Source organism: Chroicocephalus ridibundus, chromosome 5, assembly GCF_963924245.1.
Source record: "Chroicocephalus ridibundus chromosome 5, bChrRid1.1, whole genome shotgun sequence".
Taxonomy (NCBI): domain Eukaryota; kingdom Metazoa; phylum Chordata; class Aves; order Charadriiformes; family Laridae; genus Chroicocephalus; species Chroicocephalus ridibundus.
Genome location: NC_086288.1, coordinates 41,999,429 through 42,023,677, shown reverse-complemented (window position 1 = coordinate 42,023,677; position 24,249 = coordinate 41,999,429). Strand labels below are relative to the sequence as shown.

Sequence of the window (24,249 nt, the reverse complement as noted above, 5' to 3'; positions counted from 1 at the left end):
ACTGCCCAGCCCAGGCCCCCGGCCCCCGCTGCTCCCCACCCCCGGTAACTGTGCTCTCCGCTCGCAGGCATCCGCATCACCGACAGCAGATGGAAATAAAGGGCTGAAGTCACCACCGCCTCCGCCACCCAAGTCCAAGCGACTGTCACAGCTCTGACCTGGTGCCCACCCGCAGATGCACCATCCCCTTGCGGCCACCCCAACACGGGGATGGAGAAGCCTTTGGCGCCCCTGCTCCCGGCTGGCTGATGGACAAAGGGCCCTGCTCGGTCCCTGCCTGCTAGACCACCCCTCGCCCACCTCTCTTGCAGTATTACACCAGAAGCATCCCGCATGGCCATGGGACTCCCTGAGCCCCAGCACTCAGGGTGGCACAGGGCACCGCTCTGGCTATTGCCACCCCCCAGGTGACCTGCCTGGGGCTGGGATCCAGCTGCCCCCGGATGCTTCCCAGCCCCCATGCTCTGCATCAGCCCTCAGGCTGGGCTCACCCTCCTGCTACGGCAAAGCAGTTATGTCCCAGCCTGTGCCAGGACGTCTCTCCCACGCAGAGCCGTGCTGAGCTCCCATCCACGCAGCCCCTCTAGCGCTGCGACCACACTGCACCAAAGAGGACTTTCCTCCCTCCACCCTGCACTGCCATGGACCCCGCCATGCGCAGGTCCCCACCGGCTCCCACCAGCCAGCTCCCCACCAGCATTTGCTGAGCTCTTCCCTCCTCTCCTGCTCTCCACCCCACGGGCAGCTCCTCTCCCTCGGCTGCCCACCCCATCCCGCAGCACCGGGACAAACAGGCACTGGGACTGCACAGGAGCCAGCCAGGTGTGTGAGTGGGCCTGGGCAGCGTCACACATTGCACAGTGCCACCTCTACCGACAGTACTGGGCTTTGCAGCCCTGCCTGTGCCAGGCGGGTGCTGCTGCCTCGGTCAGCCGTGCCGGGCTCCAGCCCCTGACTCCCTGCTGCAGCAGGCCATGGGCCACTAATAAAGGACTAACGCATGAGCTGGGCACCCTGCAGCGGGGCTAAAAACTCTGTACTCATCCCTGCCCATGCACAGCCTGACCAGGGGCCTTTCCACAGCCAGGCACCATGCCGGCACTGTGCCCCAGCACCCCAAAGAGCCAGGATTTGCCCTCCTGCAGCCTGGAGCCCACGGCAGAGAAAGCCCGGAGGAACCCGATGCTGCTGGGGAGCACGCTTGCTGTCCCCTGGTTGGGCTGTGACTGGCGCGGTGACTGCCGGCACGCTGCTCTGCCTCCCAAGCTGGCACAGGGCTGTTTATTAGCACGTGGTGTTGCAGGCTCAGGAGTCGTATTTACAGTCTTGTGTTAAAGAGGAGGAACCTGGACCCGTAACCAAGGGATGGGGAAGGCTGGGGCTGCCTGCAGCAGGGAGCTGCCATCAGTGGGTTCCTGTCTACATGGGAGGGTAGGACCAGCTCCATAGGCCAGGGCTAAAGAAGGGACAAGGGAAGATGGTGCCTTGTGCCACAAACACGAAGTCTGGGACCAGATGGGCTGCGCTGGTGCCTGGGCTCCCTCCACATGCCGAGCAGGGGAGTGGGGCGGCAGAGCCACCTGTCTCTCGCTGAGCCCAGCTCTTCACAGCGGGTTTGCCGAGGAGGCTGCCAGCCGCTTTCCAATGTAGATCCTGGATTGGAGAGAACAACTGTAAGGCACCTGCACGGGGACAGCCTGCTTGGCCTCAGCGAGCCTGTAGTGAGGGGAGAGGGCAGGAGCCACCAACACTGTGGCTGCTAGGAGAAGCAGTGTAGGACAGCACGAAAGGATGAGCAGTCCAACTCCAGAAGCATTCCTCCACTTCCCACGGGGATAGCCCTCTGGGTCAGGGCAGCCAGAGGCCCCTGGAGAGCCCCAGACCACACAGGCACCCGGCAGCACAGGGCTCACCCTGCCTGCACCCGAGGGGATGGTTCTGGCCAAGGCCACTTGACAGCACACGTCAGGCCTATCAGAAACTCACCCCAGTCCCAGGGTCAGCACATGGCTGAGGAGCAGCGAAGGGATGAAGAGCAGCAGCAGCTCTGAACTGAAAAGTCTCTTCTTTCTCCCCACTGCACCTCCCTGCAGGCTCCACAGCACCGGCTGGGGGGAGCACACAAAGGCAAACTCCCTGGGAAAAGTGCACGGTTAAAGGGGGCATGAGGGCAGAGCACCCAGGAGGGTACGGGGACACCAGGACGGGGCGGCAAGGCAGACAGCAAGGGCGGGGGACAGCAGGACATGCTGCTGGGGGACACGGGCCTTACTTTGGAGACAGATGCGGAGGGCGGCGGGCACAGGTCCAGCTGAGGGATGCTGGTAGGCATCGCTCCTTCCACTCGGCTTCCTCTGGCACATCCCGCTAGGAGGCATGGGGCAGGTGAGGCCATGGCACGGCCAGCACGGGCGCAGGGTGCAGCGCAGGGGGCCGGCTCCCTTACCTGCCGGGGGTGGGGGCAGCCCAGCTGGGGCTGGCTGTGGGGAGGGAGCAGCTCGCCCTCCCCAGGCTGCTCACTTGCCTGGCTGGCTCTGTCGTCATCCCAGGCCGGGGAGCCCAGTGTGAGCAGGGCACTGCAAACACAACACCCTCGGTCACCCAACACCCACCCTGGCCAGGCAGGACCCCGGGTGCCTGGACGACTCCTCTGGACTCACCTGTTGCCGCTCTCTGTCTCCAGCTGGGCCTCCAACAGCATCTTCTCCACGTCAGCGTGGCAGGAGGAGAACCGCGAGGGCTCGGGCTCCGGGCACCCTGGGCCACACCGCAGCTCCACCCAGGAGCCTGGGGGGGGCTGTCAGCCCAGCACCAGCCTGGCCCCCGCGCTGCCCAGCTGCTCTGCCCCGAGCCCACCAGTGCCCCCCACCCTGCCCAAGAAGCCTCTTTGGCTTGGCTTGGCCCATCCCGGCCGGGAGCCCTCCCTGGTGCATCCCGCACCACCACCCAGGTTCCACGACAGCAGACTCCGACGTGGGACGTCCTGCCCACCCCTACCTGCTCCTCCGTGTCCCCAGCTCCCCCGGGACCCCCATCTGCCTCTGCCCAGCCCCCATGGTGCACGTCACCCTGCCTCTCCACGACCCCCACTGATCCAGCCTCCCCCACCCCACTTGGGACCCCGGCAGAATCAGCCCTTCCCGGTGCATGCCAGCCCACCCAGGGTACCCAGCCGGGCTCCCCACTGACCTCCTCCCCGTCCCGGGACTCCTGTTGACCCGGACCCCCCCGCCCCCCCAGGAGCACGTCGGCCCACCCGGGACCGCACTGACCCAGAGACCACCCCCGCGGGTCACGCCGGCCCGCCCGGGACCCCCCCACTGACCTCCCCCCTCGGTGCACATCAGCCCACCCGGGACCCCATTGACCCAGACCGCCCCCCCCCCGCCCCGGGTCACGCCGGCCCGCCCGACCATCCCCCTCCCGGTGCACCTCAGCCCACCCGGGACCCCATTGACCGGTGCCGCACGGACCGTCGTCGCCGGCGCACGCCATGGCCCCGCGGGTGCAGCCGCCCTCAGCCCCCGCCGCTCCGCCCGTCACGTGACGCCCGCGAGCACTACCACCCCCCCCCCCCTCCCCAATGTAAATAAAACCACCGGCACCGGGCGCTCGTGCCTTAAAAGGGCCCCGTCTCCCGGCCGCCCGCCCCTCGCCCGGCCCAGCCGCCGCCGGGCCCGCCGCGTTGCCCCTTTAAGCGGCGCCTACGTGCGGCGCGCGAGCGGGCGGCGGCCGCGGCGCGTGTGGATCCGCACGCAGCCGGGCTGGCCCCGCCCCCTCACGGTGTCCCCGCCCCCCCGCCCCGGTGCCCCCGCAGAGCCGAGGCGCGCCGCACGCTGCCGACGTTTATTTCCGCCGCCAGGGGGCGCCCCCGGCCCGGCCGCGCAGGGCACGATCGCTCCCGGGCCCCGTCCCGCCGCCCCCGATCAGGGGCTGCCGCCGGCCCGCGCCGCGCCGTGCTTCTCGGCGAACCTCCTGCGGGAGGAAGAAAGGGGCCTCAGTCACGGCCGGGGGCGGTCCCGGCACCGGGAACCTGCCTCCGCCCGGAAAACCGAGCGGGGAGCTCCCTCCGAGCCTTGCCCGGAGAGGGGATGGGGAGGGCAGGGAGGAGAAGACCCCCATGGGCCGGGAGGGCAGGGACGGGGTGACCCTCATAACCCCATCCCGGGGTGATCCTCACGCTCCCCACCCCGCTCTCCTGTTGCCCGGAATGGGTGACCCCCCAGCTTTGGGGACAGAGGTTCCCTGTGTCAAGGTTTCCCTCTCCACCGGCCCAGGCACGGTACCTGCCCACGGCCACAGTGTCCCCCTGGGACAAGCTCACAGGAGAGGGGAAGTGGGGGGGCTGCTGGTGAGAAGCTGTGACTGTCCCCACGCGCGGGACCGCGCGGGAGCTGAGCCTTAACGCCTCCATTCCGATGAGACATGCAATGCGCCTGGCCTCCGAGACGGGAAAAGGTGCCAGAGCAAAGACTGACTCCGCCTGGGAGAACAACGGAGAGGTGACACAAGGCCACCGGACTCCTGCGAGCACCACCCCGCACTGACAGCCTCCCCGCTTCCTCCCGCCCCCTCCTGCATGCGCTGCCGTGAAACTAAGGAATGAACCCCGCTCAAAACGCAAAATCCTCCCCCAAAGCCAGCCACCTCTCGCGGAATGGCCGGGGCTCTCGGCAGCCTGGGCAGAGGGCACATTCAACGAGCCTTTTTTCATCTTGAAATGGCCGAGCGACAGGGACACCACCGCCTTTCCAAATCCTGCTGGGATCCTCTCAGAGAAGTACAGAGATCCCTACTCTACAACCATAAGAGCCTCAGAAAAGAGAGACAAAAGACCGGCGCACGGAAGAACAGCGAAGTCAGGCGGGGCATCCACAGGAAAGGATTTCCGCCTCCTTTTCTTCGCTGTTGAACAGATCCTGCCCGGTGGACCCAGCAAGAGCCCTTGGCCACCTCTGTGCTCGGGATAACAGATCTGGGGGACAACTCTGAAGAAGGAGCCCAACACTCTCTATGGCACACGACTATTCTGAGGTCTAATTCCTCGAAACCGAAATGACCTTTTGGAAAAACAGACCTATTTAAATTAAATTCCTGGTGACCAAGAGCTACCCGCTCTTTAAAGTCACCTAGGGGGTGACTTTAAAAATGGGCACTTAGATTTTGCCTAGCTTCAACTTCCAGACCTGGGAATTTCTTAGGCTTTCAGTAGTACAAAGAAGCCGATGGAGTGTCAAAAAGCCACAGGATCTCAAAGGTTTAACTGATGCCTGAGCCTCCGCAACCTCCTCCCAACTCCCAGAGTGCTCTGGAGCAAAGCCCAGTGCAACGCCCGTCCGTAGCAGCGGCTGGGTTCTCCCCTTCCCAGCAAGGCCCTACCGAGGGAGGAGACCCAACCCTGCAGTAGCAGCCCTCTGGTCACACTGGACTGAGACAAACGCTCCATTATCTCCACCATCTTCTACAGCATCTTCTAAGGAGTCATCCAGGCTCACCAGGAGACACCCGGGCACTGTGAAGCCATTGTTTCTGCTGGAAGCTTATTCCACCGATTAATCGATTTCCTTTACGGAAGCAACTACCCCATTAGCTGTGTAAAGTCTGTCTGTCAGCCTACAATTTCTAACCATTAGTTACTGTTCTGCTTTTCTCTGCTAGATCAAACAGCCTTTCAGGACCCGGTTCCTTCACCCAAAATTATATATAGTGTGCCAGCTCATTTACAGTAAGTTTAAGAAACTTAACTTCCCCTCCAAACTCATTCTGAATTTTCTGTCTCTTCTCTAAAAAAAAAGTCCCAGACGCCACAACTGGACGCCTGTTCCACTATTTGCCTCATCAAAACCACGCACAGAGGTCAAACTCGCTCCCTGCTCTCCCTTATTCTCCACTTACACTGAGGAAGATTAATTGCACTGTCCCTGTTGCTGAACAGCAAACTTCTTCCTAAACTGAGTGTTCCACAGCACCGATACGAATTTCAAAGAAATCTGTAGTCCCGTGATGACTTCTATCACACAAATCCGTTACACCAAACAACCAAATGAGGTTTTTTTGCTAAGCCCTATTCCTCAGCAGCTGTGTTTCTGGCAAACAGCTTCTATCCCACCTAGTCCCCAAAAACCAGATGCCCCGTGGCAATTCAGGAGACAAGAGTGCTTCTCAGGAATGACAAGGGGCTACACGTTTGGAAGAGGCAAGGCAGACGGACACCTGCCTCCTCTCTCCTGCAGCCCTCGTGCACTGCCTGAGCCCCACCGTCTTGGGCCGGAGGAGAGGAACGGGAGGACATGAGGCAATGCAAGAGCCGACCCTTTCTTGGGGCATATCTGGGCACTGCTGGGGATGGGGTTTTGGGACACTGAGAGGGTGAGGTGTGGGTGGACTCTCACCTCCTGGCGTAGTCATACAATGCTCGTTTCCGCTCCTGCAAGGACAGATGCCGCTCCATAGGGGACTTTGCAAATTGCTTTGTAGCTGGCTGGAACAGAAAGCAAAAGAACCATCATGAGACAGACAAATCCAGGAGACCTCCTTAGTGGCTCTGCAAGGACCTAGCATAGCATCATAGAATGGTTCAGGTTGGAAAGGACCTTAAAGATTATCTAGTTCCAACCCCGCTGTCATGGGCAGGGACACCTCCCACTAGACCAGGTTGCTCAAAGCCCCATCCAGCCTGGCCTTGAACACTTCCAGGGATGGGGCATCCACAGCTTCTCTGGGCAACCTGTTCCAGTGCCTCACCACCCTCACAGGAAAGAATTTCTTCCTAATATCTAATCTAAATCTACCCTCTTTCAGTTTAAAACCATTACCCCTTGTCCTATCGCTACACTCCCTGACAAAGAGTCCTTCCCCATCTCTCCTGTAGGCCCCCTTTAGGTACTGGAAGGCCGCTATAAGGTCTCCCTGGAGCCTTCTCTTCTCCAGGCTGAACAACCCCAACTCTCTCAGCCTGTCTTCATAGCATAGGTGCTCCACTCCTCTGATCATCTTTGTGGCCCTCCACTGGACCTGCTCCAACAGGTCCATGTCTTTCATGTGCTGAGTACTCCAGAGCTGCACGCAGAACTCCAGGTGGAGTCTCACCAGAGCGGAGCAGAGGCGTAGAATCACTTCCCTCAACCTGCTGGACACACTTCTCTTGATGCAGCCCAGGATGCGGTTGGCTTTCTGGGCTGCAAGCGCACAAAGCATGCCAATTTGGACTCCAATATAAAATACTCTGTTCCCCTGACATCATGGCCTGAACACAGGTCATCATACTCTGGCTGACAAGCCATCAGACCAGAGGAGACAACACAACCACCCAAAGTACCTTGGAAGAAGGCACAGCTACGGAGCCCTGGATGCCAGAAGCAGCTGCAGCCTGGGAGGTAGACGGGGCAGGAAGGTCAGTACCAGCCTCCTTACTTTCAGGGAAGAAGGGTACTCTCCCCTCCAGCAAATTGGCAATGGTGGTATCCACACAGTTGGTTTGGGCTGCAGGGACAAAGAGGATCTGTTAGAGAGGGAGCTGCTACATCAGGACACTCACATCCTTGCTGCCACCGTGCTTCGCAGTGCAGCAGGGACAAGGTTTCTGCTTTCAGGTATCACAGAGACCTGGCATGAAAGGTGACCCTGTATCCCTGCTAATGCCCCAGGCATTGCTTACCCAGGTCTACCCTGATGACCTCCAGAGGCACATGAGGCAGCACCTCCTTGACCCGCTGAGCCATTGCCATGATCCTCACGTCCTCAGGAGCGACACCAGTCAGGCTGGAAGGCATCCTGGGCCTGGCTGCCAGGGGCTGGCTTGAGGCTGCAAGAGAAAGAACAGCGGGCACAAGAAGGTGGCCTAAAGGTGCACGGCCTTCAAGTTGCAACAGCTCCGCTTTCTCGAGTATGAAGTAGTGTGTTAAGAAAGCCAGACTTCCTGCACGCCACCATCATGTCTGTGCTCAGGAGTGGCAGTCCTCTCCCCGCCAGTCAGCTACAACCCCCAGCCTAGAGCACACAGGCAGCCCCTGCCCCCCAGGAGGATGTCAGACATGCCTTCTCCTCTCCCTCCACGCACGAGTAACCACGAGCAGACTGAGGCCTCCCCAAAGGCAAAGCCTTAGTGGCAGTTCCATAGTCAGGATACTACCGAGGACACCTACCTGGGGCAAAGGGGAGAAGCGACGTGTGTCTCAGCCTCTTCATGTGTTCGGATTTATCTGCTGCAGTGAGCCGTGTGGATACCACACCCAGCTCCATGGCCAAGAGCTGCAGAAATGTAGAGAAGAGTCACATGTACATGACCCACAACATGCATGACCCAAGCATTCCCGTCTTGCAGGGGAGTGTATCAGATGTACAGGCCTGCATGGAGCCACGTCGAGGGGAAGAGGACTGGGAACTGATTTCTCCAGGGCCTCAGTGATGCATTTCAGTGTTGCATGGAGCACATGAAGGACCAGGAGTAGACAATATCATCCTGCCAAAACAGGCTGACAGGGAGATACAAGATCTTTGGTACAGGAGCCATGAAGCACCCAGCATATAAGGGAAAAGTGGAGAAACAATCGCTTCATTTGATTTATGGTATTATGAAAAGGGAGTGAAAAGTTTGAACTAGATGGGGAGAGCCTTGATAACTGGCAGAAAGGATAATGGGGCGTAGCAAATAGGCCATGGAAAAACTGAATAATTATAAGGGGCAATAAATACAGGCCAGAGTTCCCATCATAGAAAGACACCCATCCAGAAATGCCTTTGCAACTCTGCTTGCACCCCACTCTCCTCTGTGACCATCCCAAATTCCAGCAGTCCTACGCATCCCTCTCCCAAGTCATCCTCCTACCTCCTGAACTCGGAGCGCAAAATCCTCACTCAGTTCTTCAGCTCGTCTGGGGACAGACGGCATCCACCTGAATGGGGACAACAGCACTGGGCTGACTGCTTCAAGGGCTGCTGGCGGAGCCAGCCCCATCTGGGATCAATAGTGCAATGGTACTATCCCCATCTCAGCTCTCCGTGCTCACCCCAAATCTCTCCCCAGAAGACGAGCATCAAACCTCAACACTAGCTTGCAAAATTAAGGCACGGCTCAGAAGACAAAACTGGCTCATAGAATCTTTATTAGCATTCAAGTGTAACATGCCAAGTATCTCCTAATGAAGTTCCCAGAAAGGCCCAAAATGAGGAGACACTGCATTTACATGGAAGTAGAAAACAGATCAGCAAGACTTGAGCCAGATATGGCTGGGGAAAGCTACAAGACTTTTCCTTACTGAAATACCCAACCCATAAATGTGACTCCAAGCCCCTTCTGCTGCCCATGGACCCTTATTATAGCAATGCTACTCAGCCAGTCTGGGGTCATCTGGGCCCTAGACAAGTGTCTGAACCACCTCTGCAATTCACAAGGGATTGCAGGGAAGAGACAGACACTAGAGGACTGAGCTGCCTGCAGGGAATCACCCATGGGACCTGAGCAACCCTGGGGTGAATTACAGCAGAGCAGCTGGCTTCAAAAATATATCCAGCAAACTTAACATAAAAGCCCTGAGAGACTCCTCTCCTTCACCAGCTGAATGCAGGAACCAAGCGCCCTTTCTACTTCAGAAGCTGGCTGAAGTTGGTCCAGAAGCTGGACCACACATGGGCCCAATAATACTGAACAAAGCCAAGCTGAGATATCACAATGAGGGTGTGCATTAGCACATACCAAAAGATCTCTTACTACAAGGGCAAAAAAGTCAGGCTCCCTGCCCACCCTAAACCCTGCCCCAAATGGAAGAGAGAGAGAGAGATAGTACCTTACTTGATAAACTGTGAAGGGAACGAAGAAGGTCCAGAGCAGCTCTGTAATCCAGGAGGAGTCAGCCACACTCTGGGGAAGAGAGTCCAATGAGATCACGGCCCACAAAACATGAGCTAGTCAGGTCTCCATCAGAGAAGTACGTGGGCAGACGCAGCTAAGCCACAGCAGGGAGAAACAGATACACCGGCAGAGAGATGTGGAGGACTGGGAAAGAGGGAACGGCAAACGCAGCGCAGAGTGAGAACAAGCCCCAGGTTTAGTCTTCACCAGGCAGAGCAAGAGAGTCAAAGTTTTCACTGCTCCGAGTCATTTTTTTCCTCCCACTAGGACAGCAAGATTTTCCCTCAATATCCCCACATTCTCTACCAGACTGTGCCTTTAGAAAGGACCGAAAATGCCTTAAGACCTACTAATGCTTCCTTGGAATGATGAACAGTCCTCCCTTATTGTGATGGGAACAGCCCATGTAACGTCTCAACTCCCATAAGCTTTCTCTCTTCACTTCCAAACAGGATGTACTGTGAAGTCTTAAACAGCTCTTCTCTTTGGAGATAAATCACTAAAGCTGAGCTGTAACTTATTACTTTCTTCTTAGGAAAAGGTTATTTACTAATTTTTAGAAATAGGAAGTACTGCGATGCTTGCCAGCAAAGAGCACTGCAACAGGCGCTCCGAAGCGGTGGGCTCTCCATCCTTCTATGGGACACAGCCCCAAGCAGCTGGACCATACTCATGGTGACTGAGAGCAGAAAGCTGAAGTAAAGACCTCCAAAGACTGCCCCCAACCTTCACTGATTCTAAAGAATTTGCTATTGAATGGATGTTGTTCCTAGGATATTTTGTAGTTGGTTACTTTTATCCTGCAGTGCCCAAACTTTCCACAAGCTGGTGAGAACACCATCTCAAGATCTACAGCTCACAACGTAGCTGCCTCAGCTTCTTTCACACATGGCTTTGTCCTTGACCAAAGCAGTGTGGCTCCAAGACAGGCCTCATACCTGGTTTATTCCACAGCCCCGGAAGAGGTGCTGTAAGTGAGAAAAGCCCAGAAACCACAGCTACCAAGGGTAACATAAAGAAGCCTCCTCTCCCGGATAAACAGATTTAAGAAACTTAAGATCAAATGCCTTATAGTGACGCCAACAGCCAGACTTCAGTTACAGAACACCACCCTCCTTCAAGATTCCAGCCAAGTGGAGCTGGAAAAAATTACTTCTTAAAACCAAATTTGGTGGTTTGCTCAGCCCAGTGTCTGATAAATATCACGTTAAGCATCTAAGAAAGCTTTCTGCAAAGCACTGATCAAGCCATTCGAAGTATCACATCTCCAGCCCCCAAAAGTTTGAAATTACATAAGAAATCCACCAGGATTTACTTATCCAATGTACGTGAAGGGCAAAAAATCCTGCTTGACCTCTGAAGGCAAAAATCTGAGCCAAGAAGTGACTATAACCAGTATCTTCAAGCAGATCTGCAGTTATGTGCGTGCTGTCCTCCCTAACATTTGTGAAGGAAGGGACACACAGACAAATATGCAACTTGTCACATCTCACAGAATTTCTCAGAGGAGCCAAAGCCATACAAAGATATTCATTATGAACAGTCCAGAACAGGACAGCTCTCCCACTTCTCTGGGATAGCCATTCAAAAATGTAAAGTATCCTCACTGTTAGAAAACCGCATCTTAATCTAAAAGTGAACTTGTACAGTATCAGCATTTAGTCTCAGCATGTGCAGACTGCTGCTGTGTGCTCTGTCAGAAAAAAAATAAATAATTCTCCACTCTTAAGCCTCTTCTCCAACACGCAAGCAGCTATCCACAACAATCTCTCTGCCTATTCTGTGATAAGCTGATTAAGCTGAGTGCCTTTAAGTTTTGCTCTCTGGATTCTGCATCATGCTTGTGGCCTCCTTGAACTCTCTCTACTACTGTCCCACTTTCTTGGCAGCTCTTGGGTTACCAGAGCTTCGCATAATATTTTAGCCGCAGTTTTCACCATTGCACACATGCAGCCAACACTGTGTTCCTCACCCCACCAGATATTCCTCTTGTTATGTACCCACAGGCCACATTAAACTTACAAGTAACAGCTGTTCACTGGCAGCTCTCAGTAGTTCACCGGATCAAAATCAATAATCTAGCTGCTTTGTTATTCACTAACCCAAACTTTACCAGCAGGGATCTCAATATCATTATCTGCAGCACCGATAAAAGCGCTAGATAGCACTGGGCAAAGAACTAATTCCTAACAGAATCTCACTTCAAAAACACCTGCACACTGATGTTTTAGCATGGGCAGTGATGTTTTGTTACCTGCTGGTAAGTGGCTTTAAATCTATCCACTGTGTCCTACGACCTTAAAAAGATAGACAACAGAGAATCAACTAAAATACCTGACAAACATAAAATGTGTCTTTTAATCAAGTAGGTCCATAAATCATATCAAGAAACAGGAAATTCAACAAAATCTCACTCTGAAAATAAGCCAAGAACAATTTTATTGCAATCTACTTAGCTGCGCTAGTATTATCATGATGAACTTTGCCACTTTTCTGAAGCTAATATTGCATCATGGTACATATCTGCATTTGGGAGACATGAGTTGGAGAACCTAATCCAAAGAGCCTTGCACAACCTTTGGCACATCAGCCACTCTCCAAGGTGACTGGAGCTATTCTTCCAAAGCACTTTGAAATAAGTGGACTAACAAAGAGGAAGTGAGACACAGCGATGCTACGATCGTGCAAGCCAGACGGCACATTGTTAGGTGGCTGAGCCACTAAAACGTTTATCAAAATTGCTGGTGTAACTAAAAGAGTATTGACTTAGCAGAAGTTCCCTGTGAAAGGCACGTGAAAAACAGAAGCATAGCTAGTCCTTAGGGTGACAGAACACAAGGCCAGGCTGCACTACCCACAGGCTTCAAAGCAGAAGCAGAATTAACAGCATCACCAAGCTCCTCACACAGTGCATGCCTCCACAAATCCTCCTTGCCCTACGTCCCTGACTCACCACAGTGATCAAAGGCCTCTGAACTTGTAGGGCAACTGGCTGTACCACATCCAAGATTGAGAACGGCCAAGAGCTGAAAAGGAAGAATTCAGCAGTGAATGACCCCAAAGCTAACACAAAGTGACGCCAGCCCCACCACAGGAATACCCATTCCCAGTACCTGAAGCGGAGCAAGCCAGCCCGGCCATTAGTCGCAGCCTCCTCTGGGAACAGCAGCAGTGGTGGGTTTTGTCTGTGGGACGAATACACCTTCAGGGACTCCACCAGCTCTGCTCGGCTTCCTGTTACTCCCAGCTCCATGAATCCCCGTGACCAGCAGATGAAGCCAGGGGCACCATTCAATGCAGGCTGCAAGGGAAAACAAGAGTAAGGAAGAAATGCTGCCCTGTCCTCCCCTCAAGGCCTACTTTCCCAGATGACAGTGTGAGACAAAGTTCCTGCTTATTAACAAAAATGCCTCCGGGGGCTGAGGGAGCAACCCGTCTGCTAAAAGCACTAGTAGCAGAGAACACGTTACTGCCAGGCTTCAGTAACTTCTCTGGCCCGAATTGCCTAGGAATTTGATTACTAATCTCCAGTTCAGACTGTACTCTGTCTGCCCGAGAAACGAACTGCCCCCTTGTCCTGGGCGACAACCGTGTTTCCCCATGTTCTCTCTAGTAGTTCCTGACATGTTTGGCAAAGGATACGCTACTTCCAGGAGTTACTTTTCTCCAGGTAAGGAGCAAATCTACTGCTGTTCAGGATATAGGGCCAACCAACTCACTCCCAGGCACATTTAGAGCCTGTTGATTCTCCACACATAAGGAATTTCACAAGAGTGCAAGGAAAGTTACACAACCACCAGCCTGGCACAATAACCCAAGCACCACTGCCCCGCCACGCAGCACCCCTCCGCAGCACAGCAGCCTGTCCGCACCCACAAAAGTGGCACCCAATGCTGTGGGAAAACCCCACAGCAAACGCTGCTTCTGGCACCACCTATTTGAAAGGCCAGAAAAAGATACAGATGCTAGGATTCACCCACTTTCTTTCCATAAAATCAAAACCCACTGTAACATTTCCTGTTCCTCCTCACCCTGTTTCCATTTCACGTGCAGAGCCTAAAGCGTGACACTAAAACACAGAAAAAAAATCCCAAAGCATGTGCAATTCTGGGTTAATAAGGAAGAACTGAAGAGGCTCAGGGCTACACCTAAACTCTGAATGAGCCCTCTGTGCTCATTTCTTGGTGAGAGGTGTTTCCAGATGTGCCATGCTCTGGCTCCCAAGTTACTCACCGTATTACATGAGGTCAGGAGGTTGATGACATTGTGATCAAATTGTGTCACGTGGTTGGCGATATATACCCTCACGTTGACATCTCGAAGCCGGGGATCACTTTGCCGCACAAATAAGCCCAGCACTGAGCACATCACACGTACAATAAACCTGGGGGTGGGAAAGTGGTTTCCTCAAGTCCTGCAGTCTGAGCCATCGCTGGCTTTCACATCCAACAAACAGAACACAGATTTAGGAATTCGTGTGACTTAAAAAAGGACACTGGTACAAAACAGAAATGATATGACAGATATCTGGGACAGGAATTGTTAGGGGGCTGCAGTTGGGGCTGAAGGCTGCCTGCAGAGCTGCTGCATGAAATACGGGGCAGCGAGATACACAGAGAATTTCTTATCAGAACACCCGGCTAATCTAAGTGTCTCAGATCAGTCCTCGAGCACTCAAGAGGCAATTGCCAGCTTTGGTCTTGGCAGAGAAGGCACCTTCGAGGGTCCTGAGGGGGACAAAGAGTCCTGAAAGCACAGCTGCCCGTAATCCTCTGCATGAACCAAGCCACCATAGCTACGGATCCTAAATGGGTGAGGGCAGCCCTCCCGCCCCACGCTGCCCCACAGCAGTGTCTGCACACCACATCCCCACCCCAGGCAACTCTGCACCCTGGGGAGAGCCAGGCTCACGCACCGTCGCAGCACGCTGTCAGGCAGGGCACAGCTGACCAGAAAGACGTGTACGCCAATGAAGAGGCGCAGGACGAGCAAGCAGAGCCCCACGGGTGCGTAGAGCAGCAGGGCCAGAAGCAGGAACCCATCAGTCGGAAACCTGTAGGGCCAAAGAGCAGCATGGACAGCCTGAGCACGGCTGGGACACACAGAGGACGGTCGGACGCCCAGCTGCCCTCCCGGGCCCTCCCCAGGGACCACCCTGCGTCCCCCACTCTGCATGACCTCCGCGGCCTCCACAACGAGATACCCAGCCCTTCCCGGGCCTCCTGGGCACACCCGGGACTCTTACCGGTCGCCCCCCAAGGGACACCACGACCTTCCCCACGGAGGTCCCATGGGATACCTCTTCTCCCATTGGGCCCCCGAGGCCTCCCGCCGGAGACCCTCTAGCTTCCTGCGCGGGCCTCCCACAGGACACCCCGTCCCCGCCCCGGGAGCCCGCGGCCCACTCCCGCGGTCCCTCAGACCGCTACGGCTCTCACCGGTGCGAGTCGAAGAGCCGCTCAGGGCCCGGGGCTGCAGGAGGCTCCATCCCCGCCGCTACCAGTGCCTCAGGGCCGCCCGTCACCCGCCGCCATCTTCCCCCACGGCCGACGCGCCTGGCCCGCGCGGGGCAGCCTGGGAGATGCGGCGCCTTCCCGGCGTGCACCGCGCCACCGCGCCGCCTCCCCGCCTTGTCGTGGGCCCTGGGTGATCAGCGAGACGGCGGCTGGCGGGGACACTGTTCCCGCCGCAAACTCTGCCTGTCCTCCCCCACCGGCGGCCGCGCGACAGCTACCGGCGTGTCTCGCCAGCCGGACTACAGCTCCCAGAGCGCCCCGCGGCGGGACTACAGCTTCCGCTAGGAGTCCGCCTCAGGACTACGACTCCCAGCGTGCCCCGCGGCGAGACTCCAGCTCCCAGCGTGCCCCGCGGGCGGGCGCCGTAGCAGCATGGCGGCGCTGGCGCGGTGGGCCCGGCTCCCACTGCGGCCGGGCGCCGCGCGTTGGTGCCGGGCTCTGAGCGGGGTCTCTGAGGGCCCTCCGCCCCCACCGCCGCCGCCTCCCCCCTCTGCCGGGGGCCGTGCCTTGGCGGCGGCGCTGGGCGCCGGCACAGCGGCGCTGGTACTGCTATGGGCCCGGGAGGGCGAGCGCCGGCGGCCCGCCTTGCCCGCCCTGCGCGCCGCTGTGCCCGCCCCGCCGCCGCCGCCCGCCTCCCCCCGCGCCGCCTTCAACTTCATCGCCGATGTGGTGGAGAAGACGGCGCCCGCCCTGGTCTACGTGGAGATCGTGGGCAGGTACCAGCACCGGGCGGCTCCCCCCGGCTCGGCCCTCAGCCTCCCCCCGCGGAGCCGGCTTCCCCGCTGCCCGACGGGGCAGGTTCCCTCTTGCCCCTGTCCAGGTCCCCTCCCGGCCTACTCCTCCGAGAAGGGTCTGGCCCTATCCTCCCCGCACTCTGCCGGGGAGGGATCCCCCACCCTCTGCCGTCTCCCGGCCACCTCGTGTCCTAGGCAGCCTGAACCGGGCACGGCACCCGGGTGGGGTCCCACCAGTGCTGCGGCAGGGACAGATCCGTCCCCTTGCCCTGCTGTCCGCGCACGCAGCTGGCATGGGGTCAGGCTTTGCCACGGGGACACGCCACTGCCGCACCGCCACCTTGTCCTCCAGGACTGCCTCGGCAAAGCTGCCTCCTAGGCAGCGGCCCCAGGCTGTCCTCCAGCACAGGATTGCTCTGTCCCAGGAGCACGACTTTGCATTTACCTTTGAACTCCATAATGTTCTGGCCATCCTGTGCCTCCAGCCTCTGAGTAGTAGGTCTGCCCTTCATCTTGTTGACTGCTCCCTCCAGTGTGGTGTCACCTGCAGACTTGCCGAGTGTGTGCAGTGTCCCATCCTCTGGTTCATGAATAAAGATGTTACATGGTGTTGGCCCTTCTCTCAGTTCCTCGGGCACGGTGTTAGTAGCAGACCACCAACTGGCCTTGGACCTTGGTGGTCCAGCCAGTTTTCCATCCACCTTATCTGATTATCGGCCCTCATGTCACCTAAGTGCCTAGAAGGGTACCACAGGAGATCATACTAAAAGCCTTCTTAAGGTAGACAATGTCTGCTGCTCACCCCTTATCTGCACAGCCATTCACCTCTGCAGAAGCCAGCTAGGTTGGTTGAGCATGATTTGCCATTGGTAAGTCTGTGCTGGCTGCTTCCAGTTCCCTTCTTGTGTGCTGGGAAGTGTTTCTGGGAGTGTTTGCTCTGTAACTTCCCAGAGGCAGGGGCGAAGATGACTGACCTGCTATTTTCAGGACCCTTTTTCTTGGCAGTCTTGCAGCCTAGTGTGACATTTGCGTTTTTCCAGCTATCAGGAGCCCCGCTTTACCACCATGACATTTGAGCACTCACAGGGACATCAGCCATTCCCATCGTGTGTATCGTGTCTAGTGCCATGCGCTTGTTCGTGTCCAGTTGGCTTCCGTGATCCCTCCCCTTGATCTTCTCTGTAATGCTGCATTCCCACAGACTCTGCCTCTGAGCACAGGGCTTGGGAGGCCCAAGGAACCAGGCAAAAAGGCAGTGAACACCTCAGCTTTTTCTGTGTCTTTTGTCACTAGGTCCCTTGCCTCACTCAGCACCAGGCCTTCCTGCAGAGGTCAGGGTGACTGACATCCCCTGTGGGGACCAGGGCCTGCAATCGTGGGTGTTCCTTTAGCTCTCTAAAGAAGATGTACCCATCACCACCCAAATGGTTATTACCTGCTCTGAGACAAGGCTCTGTGTGTTCAGGCTATTTCCTTGCACAGATCACAACCCTTCCTACTTGCCTCCTTGCCACTTTTTCCCCAAGAGCCTGCGCCATCCATTGCAGCTCTCCACTCATGTAGGCTTCCCACCGTGCCCCTGTAGTCCCAGTGGGATCATACCTTTCCAGTTGTGTTCGGACTCCTGATTTTTCCTGCTGCTTCCCCTGTTGCATGCATGTTTGTGTGGACTCTTGAGATGGGGACCTTTCATGGGGAAGTGAAGGAGTCTCCCTCTGTTGCACAGACGTGCTCAGTATCCCACGCTTCTTTCTGGGCCTGCCACTCTGAGCCATCCAGCCTGCCTGGCCTCTGCCACACCCCCTCAGGGTCCCTGCCACCCCTCCCTGACCTGTGCCCACCTTGCAGGCATCCCTTTTCAGGCCGTGATGTGCCCATCTCTAATGGCTCGGGTTTCCTGGTTTCTCCGGATGGGCTCATTGTGACCAACGCACACGTGGTGGCAAACCGGCGGCGCGTGCGGGTGAAGCTGGCCAGCGGCGAGCAGTATGACGCTGTGGTGCAGGATGTGGACCAGGTTGCAGACATCGCTACCATCAAGATCAAGCCTAAGGTGTGCAGCACGGCTGGGGAGACGCTCTCTTCATTCCCTCCCATCCGCTCACCGTCCTCTTCTTTTCCAGCACCCGCTGCCCACCCTGCCCCTTGGGCGCTCCTCCGAGGTGCGGCAGGGAGAGTTCGTGGTGGCCATGGGCAGCCCCTTCGCCCTGCAGAACACCATCACCTCTGGCATCGTCAGCTCTGCCCAGCGGGGCAGCCGGGAGCTGGGCCTGACCACCTCTGACATGGAGTACATCCAGACTGATGCTGCTATTGATGTAAGATGAGGTTGCGGTGCATAACGGGTTGGCACCTCATCCTGGCTGCCCTCTTTGGGGAGGGGGGAGCTGGGGAAGGGCTGTGGGTGCCGTGAGGTCAGAGGAGGCTAGACAAAGAGCACTGGGAGACAAAGGGATTCTGGCCTGTCACCCGGGCGCTGGCTGCATTTCTCAGCCTGACCCTGTTCTCTGGATTCTGCCTCCCTGACGCGGGTCCTGCTGTGCAAGGATGTCTCTTTCATGGCCTGTTTACTGCTCTCTCCCCTGCTGCAGTTTGGGAACTCCGGGGGCCCCCTCGTCAACTTGGTAAGTTCTGCTTGCCCCTTCGCTGGCTGGGGCAGAGGTGTGCCAGGTGCCCTTTGGTCTATGCCCCCTGGGGCTTGGTGTCCCTCACTGGGAGCACTTGTGGGTGCTGCAGCTGCCGGGAGGGAGGGACTGTGCGTGCTCCAGGAGGAGGAGCAGGGGATCAGCCCGGTGTGGGAGCCCTATGCAGTGTCTGTTTTGGGGAGCCTGAGCTGATGGGACTCCGGCGTGCCTGGTGAGGCCAGCATGGCTGATGCTGGCAGGGCAGAGAGAGGGGCTACATGGTCTGCAGCCCATGGGACCGGTCTCTGGCCAACCTCATCAGGGTCGAGCAGGCTGCAGAAGCAGCAGGCTCAGAAGAGATGGGCAGCACAGGCGGGACTGCAGGCTTGCACAGTAGTTCCCCTCCTCTCCACAATGATGCAGGCTGGATAGCACAGTGCCCTTTCCCCTGCAGGATGGCGAAGTGATTGGGGTGAACACTATGAAGGTGACATCAGGCATCTCTTTTGCCATCCCCTCAGACCGGCTGCGGAAGTTCCTGCAAAAGGAGGAGCAGCGCAAAAGTGAGTTGGCTGCTTCCCTGCATGGGTGTTGGGGGAAGGAGCACGGAAGGAGGAGGATGAAAGAGGGAAACTCTGACACAGCTGGGCTCCAGGCCCTTCTTCTGAGAGAAGTGCAAGCAGAGCAGGAGAAAGGGTCTTTGAGGGTAAGAAGATGTCTTCCATCTGGCATGAAACTCCCCTCTGCCGTGGGAAAGCTGTGCTGCCGCTTCCCTGCCCACAGGGGCCTAACAAACTGCAAGGAGGATGCTGGCCTGCATCCGCTGCAGACAAAGACTTTTAAAGTGTCCCAGGTAGCTTGCACTTAAGTCCCCAGAGGTAGGTGAGGATTTTTTTTTCTGTTCATTGGTACTTTTTATTAAATCTCAACATATGGGAAAATCAGTGGACCATTTGTTGGTGTTCAAAGGGAAAGGATGACCTGGAAACTGGGAGCTACTTAGCCTTGTGTGTGCTAATGGAAACGCAGGTGCAGGATTCAGCTGTATCATAGAGGACAGGTAGTTAATTTAGTCCTGCAGAATACTGCCTGGTTTTGTTCCTTTGCATTTGTGATAATTTATGTAATGCAGGCTGTTGCTATCTGGTTCTCACGTTGACATTCTCTGAGTGATATTCTCAGTCAAAAAAATGACAACTCAAACCAGGAAAGTGAAGTACGCAATACCAATAAAGTTGTAACTGGTCAATGGAACTTAAATAAGCTGTCGGTAGGGAATCAGAATGACTCCCTGCGCATGCTGTCTGCCTTGAGGTGTGTGGGCTTTGTGACTCGGCTGGCTCAGCCCAGCCCTATATTGAGTGCCTGTCTGTTTTCGGCCTTGTCATTTGATCTCCTTTCCTTTGACAGGCTCTTGGTTTGGCAATACGGAGACAAAGCGCCGTTACATAGGAGTGATGATGCTGACTCTAACACCAAGGTATGTGTTCTAAGGTTGGGGGCCAACAGGCTGGTCTTGTTGGAGCATGGTGGCTGTGTGATGGGGCGTTCCAAACTATGAGTGCCTGTTTTGGGGAGGATTGTCTTCACAGCTTAAGCATCTCAAGTCTCTTTGTGCTCGTGTTGTGTTTAGACTCTAGGCTGTGTCAGAGGTAAATTAGAAAGTTTCTACACTTGTGGCAGAATCTGCAAGCAGATAAAAAGTCCCTGAACCTACCCCCCAGCATACCACATCAGTCTGTAATTGTCATTGAGGGGGGAATTTGATACAGAGCCCTTGCAGCACAGCATGAATGAAGAGCCACCAGAAGCGTTGTGTAATTAATAGGTAGGCAATGTACCAATTGAAAGTTATGATGAGACGGCTGGGCAAGTTGTACTGTCTGGGAGGAGGGATCTACCAGGTGAATTGCTGTGGTGCGGAAACAGTTATAGAATATGGGACTTGCAGAATAAGAAATGGCAAGTTTCCCTGCAGTAGAGTCGACTGAGGGAGGAGGTAAAGAGGTAGGAGAGCGGTCTGTGTTGGCACACACAGCGTGGCTGCCACCCAGAGGGTGGTGTGAGACTCCTTCCTGGGTTTCAGGAGGAAGGCTGCATGCTGCCTCTGGAGAGAAGTCATCATGGTGCTGACCAGTACACCACTGCCAAGTGGGAAGACGATGACCTGTGTGTCAGACTCTTCAACCTCATGGCTGTGGCTTGGGAAGGGCATTGGGGAAAGATCACCTGCTGCTCTTGCTTCTGCTGGTCCCCAAGACATGCCTGTGGCCTTGCCAGCCAGCCAAGCACTCTGAAACAGGTGCCCTGCAGGCAGTGGCAGTTGTGCCCTGCTGAGGGCTGGACAGCCCTGGTCAGGCCTGCACGGAGCTCTGCTCAGGGCTGCCAGCCCTGGCAGGGAATTGCTGCAGGATTATATATACCTGAGCGCCTGCCTGTAGCCTCCTAGGTGCAGCAAGCGCATGTGTTAGGAGTGTGCTGGACCTGCACTCTCACCTCTGAGAGCAGTGCTCCTTTTCAAGGACAGAGTGTCTGCTCTGGTTCCTTGGCTCTTGCAGCCCTCTTTCAGGAGTCTTTTAATTGACTTTTGGGGCTCAGCGTGCTAGTGGGGTTGGTGGTAGTGATGTGCTTGGCAGAAACGCCTTTCAGGGCTGCGTTCTGCCCTTGCCAAAACTGTCATGGCTCTTGCGTGTTGGTTGGATTTTTAGGCTGCCTGTGCCTCTGGACACCAAGAGCAGTCTCTGGAATTCCAGCCTGGGACACAAAAGGAGGAGCAGATGCTCTGTGCCTCCTGAGATTTGGGGCAGTGGGGTGGGTGGGGGAACACTGTCAGCATTGCTGGCATGCCCAGTAGGTGCCCAGATGCCCAGTAGATGGTGCTGGTACTCAGAAAAACCCTGGGAGGCGGGAGCCCAGCTTCCTCCTGCTTCACTGGACAGGCATGCAGGAAGAAGTCTGTCAGGGAAGAAGCATGAAATGCTTAGGACCTGGCTCCTAGGAAGCGGGTCCAGCTTCAGCACAGCCAGCGAGCAGTCTGGCAGCTGGTCCTTGGAAACCATCTGAGTGCAAGTCTTGTTTGTTCCCAGTTGCTGGGAAGATCTCCCAACAAGGGATTGCTTGCCTTGGAATCGGGTGATTACACTGTCTGGACACGCTCATTTGAAAGGCCAGAAACTTGCCCTAGCACAGGAAGAAGGTGAAGCTCCATGTTGGGTACAAGCTCCTCGGCATCCTGGTCGTGCTGCACAGATTGTCTGTCAGGCAGGAGATTCCCGAGACACCAGGCCTTTGCTCTGCTGCCTGAAGGGAATGGAGGTGTGCCAATGGCTTTGAGCTCAGCTGTGGTAGAGCTTGTAGGTACCCTTGCCTTGGCCACAAAAAGTCAGGGCCCTGGCTAGCACAGCCCTCTGCAGTCATCTTGCAGCATGGAGTAAGTAGGGACTGAGCAAAAGACTTTGAAAACAGCAAAGGGAAAGACTCTGATTATTGGGTACGGGTTCTACATGAAACGGCTGCTGGGGTGTGTTGCTGGTCAGGGCTGTTACTAGACGGATGTCCAAAACATGAGTTGGTTCTTCATACGTTGTGTGATAGAACTTGCTGATGTTGTAGGGTTCAAAAGAGCAACGAGAAAACTTTACAGAAGAAAAGTCTTACTGGCTTTCCAAATGCAGAGATGCAGCTCAGGAGCTTCTTGAGCCAGGCAGCTGGAGGCCATGGGCATCTGGGGAACTGTTTCATCTTCAGCTGGCATTGTAGGTGATAGGGTGGTAAGGAAGATGGACCCCTCATGTGACTGACCTGTGGACTGGGTCTGGCTGGCATGGAGTTTTTTCTTCATAGCAGCCCAGGTGGTGCTGTGTGGTAGATCTGTGACCAGCACTGTTGGTAACACGCAGGCGTTTTTAGCCGTTGCTGAACAGTGCTTCCATGGCATCAAGGCCTGCCCTGCTTCTCACTTGGCACCCAGGGAGGAGGCTGGGAGGGGACGCGGCCAGGACAGCTGACCTCAACTGACCATGTCCTATGATGTCATGCTCAGCAATAAAACTGGGGGGGAAGTTTTTCCAAGGTAGGCATTGCCTGGGGATTGGCTGAGCATCAGTCTGCTGGTGGGAGGTGGTCAGTGAGTGCCTTTGCATCACTTGCCTTTTTTTTTTCTCTTTTTTTTTTCTTTTCTTTCTTTCTTCTCCCGTTAAACTATCTTCATCTAGACCCACAAGTTTTCTTGCTTTTGCCCTTCTCATTCTCTCCCCCATCCTGCTGGGGGAGTGACCAAGCAACTGGGTGGGGACCTTCCTGCCAGCAGGGGTCAACAACCCACTACAGCCAGGTGCAACCGCTCTAGTGCTATGTAGCCTGCTCTGCCTCCCAGCTCCTTACCACGATGCTGATTTTCACTCTGCAGCATCCTGACTGAGCTGAAGCTGCGTGACCCCAGCTTCCCCGACGTCTCCTATGGAGTGCTGATCCACAAGGTGATCATTGGCTCCCCGGCCCATCAGTAAGTGCCCCCCTGTGCCTTGGGGGGTGGCATGGGAGAGCAACTATGCAGGATGGGATGCATTTAGCTCTGAGTGTTTTGCTCCAGAGCAGCAGGGCTTGGGCCCCACAGCTGTCAGTCTGCAGCAGAAACCAACTGGTGGCCCTTGCCAGGGCTTGGTGTCTTGTTGTCCAAGATGCCTGTGTGGCTGGAGGAATGCCTGGTGTGGTGTCCCCTTCCTTCTGGGCAGATGAAGCCGAGTGTCTGCTTCGCCTGCTGTGTGTTCCTGTCATCGTTCTCCCCACAGGGCAGGGATGAAGGCAGGTGACGTCGTGCTGGAGATCAATGGGCAGGCGTCGCGCCACGCGGAGGATGTGTATGAGGCAGTACGGACGCAGCAGAGCCTGGCCTTGCTGGTGCGGCGTGGCTACGACACTTTGCTGGTGAGCGTCGTCCCTGAGGTCACGGAGTAGTGGTGCTGTTGCGCAGGCCGCTGCGGGCGCTGGCTGGCGGTGCTGGCCGAGAGCCGAGGACACAGGACTGAGCCGTGACTGTGCCGGTCAGGGAGAATCAGAGAGCTTGTGAGGGACTGGAAGGGGCCAGGCAGAGGGGACCAACCCGGTGCTTCGGTGGACTCGTGGTGCAACCGCTCCCCTCTGTATTGAAATAAAGCACTTTTCTAGGGACCCCTCAGTGCTGTGTGGCGTCCTTCCCGTGGCAGTGGCCTAGGGGAGGCTGTGCTGTGTGAGACCCTGCCCCCTCCTCTCAGTCCTCACATGAGTCCTTCCAGCTGGGGAGGAGCACACTGTGTGTGCCTCCAGGGATCTCCTCGGTTTTAGAGGTGCCCTGCCACCCGCTCAGCATCCACACAGGCTCTGATCTGACTCCTCCGACTGTAACACATGGGCACCCTTCGAGCCGGGGCTTGTGAGGGCACCTCCTCCACAAGTGAGAGTGGCCCTGGAGCTGCTCTGGGGCAGGCTTTGCCAGGGCGGCCCTCCCTGCCTCACTGGTGTGCCTGCTGAGCTGGCCCTTGGCAGCA

At 56.4% G+C, this 24,249-nt stretch overlaps 4 protein-coding genes across 7 annotated transcripts in view; 2 read left to right on the top strand and 2 right to left on the bottom strand.

The window, feature by feature from the left end:
- The window catches only part of LOC134516074 (dedicator of cytokinesis protein 2-like), a 78,129-nt gene extending 76,967 nt beyond the window's left edge, over positions 1 to 1,162 (top strand). For all 3 annotated transcript variants that reach the window (XM_063335952.1, XM_063335953.1, XM_063335951.1), the window contains one exon: positions 68 to 1,162. In XM_063335952.1, coding sequence (XP_063192022.1) covers positions 68 to 157 — 90 coding nt within the window. In that variant the 3' untranslated portion in view covers positions 158 to 1,162. The remainder of the gene's footprint in view (positions 1 to 67) is intronic.
- A 93-nt stretch (positions 1,163 to 1,255) lies between these two features.
- LOC134516078 (BCL2/adenovirus E1B 19 kDa protein-interacting protein 3-like) lies at positions 1,256 to 3,590 on the bottom strand. Its single transcript, XM_063335961.1, has 5 exons — positions 3,474 to 3,590; positions 2,661 to 2,787; positions 2,273 to 2,576; positions 1,987 to 2,108; positions 1,256 to 1,653 (listed from the first exon to the last, which is right to left on the bottom strand). The coding sequence occupies exons 1-5, from the start codon at positions 3,493 to 3,495 to the stop codon at positions 1,605 to 1,607; spliced, it is 624 nt and encodes a 207-aa protein (XP_063192031.1). The 5' UTR covers positions 3,496 to 3,590; the 3' UTR covers positions 1,256 to 1,604.
- A 241-nt stretch (positions 3,591 to 3,831) lies between these two features.
- Positions 3,832 to 15,571, bottom strand: AUP1 (AUP1 lipid droplet regulating VLDL assembly factor). Of its 2 annotated transcripts, XM_063335957.1 has the most exons (12): positions 15,289 to 15,570; positions 14,766 to 14,903; positions 14,084 to 14,234; positions 12,964 to 13,151; positions 12,804 to 12,876; positions 9,786 to 9,859; positions 8,828 to 8,894; positions 8,145 to 8,250; positions 7,658 to 7,804; positions 7,319 to 7,482; positions 6,393 to 6,481; positions 3,832 to 3,975 (listed from the first exon to the last, which is right to left on the bottom strand). In XM_063335957.1, the coding sequence occupies exons 1-12, from the start codon at positions 15,336 to 15,338 to the stop codon at positions 3,927 to 3,929; spliced, it is 1,296 nt and encodes a 431-aa protein (XP_063192027.1). In that variant the 5' UTR covers positions 15,339 to 15,570; the 3' UTR covers positions 3,832 to 3,926. The 2 variants fall into 2 exon arrangements, with proteins under 2 accessions (XP_063192027.1, XP_063192028.1); XM_063335958.1 differs by lacking the exon at positions 8,828 to 8,894 and having other exon boundaries at positions 9,791 to 9,859; positions 15,289 to 15,571.
- A 100-nt stretch (positions 15,572 to 15,671) lies between these two features.
- HTRA2 (HtrA serine peptidase 2) lies at positions 15,672 to 23,893 on the top strand. Its single transcript, XM_063335959.1, has 8 exons — positions 15,672 to 16,082; positions 17,949 to 18,153; positions 18,224 to 18,418; positions 18,692 to 18,724; positions 19,179 to 19,287; positions 20,135 to 20,204; positions 23,133 to 23,228; positions 23,515 to 23,893. The coding sequence occupies exons 1-8, from the start codon at positions 15,739 to 15,741 to the stop codon at positions 23,678 to 23,680; spliced, it is 1,218 nt and encodes a 405-aa protein (XP_063192029.1). The 5' UTR covers positions 15,672 to 15,738; the 3' UTR covers positions 23,681 to 23,893.
- Positions 23,894 to 24,249: the final 356 nt, after the last annotated feature.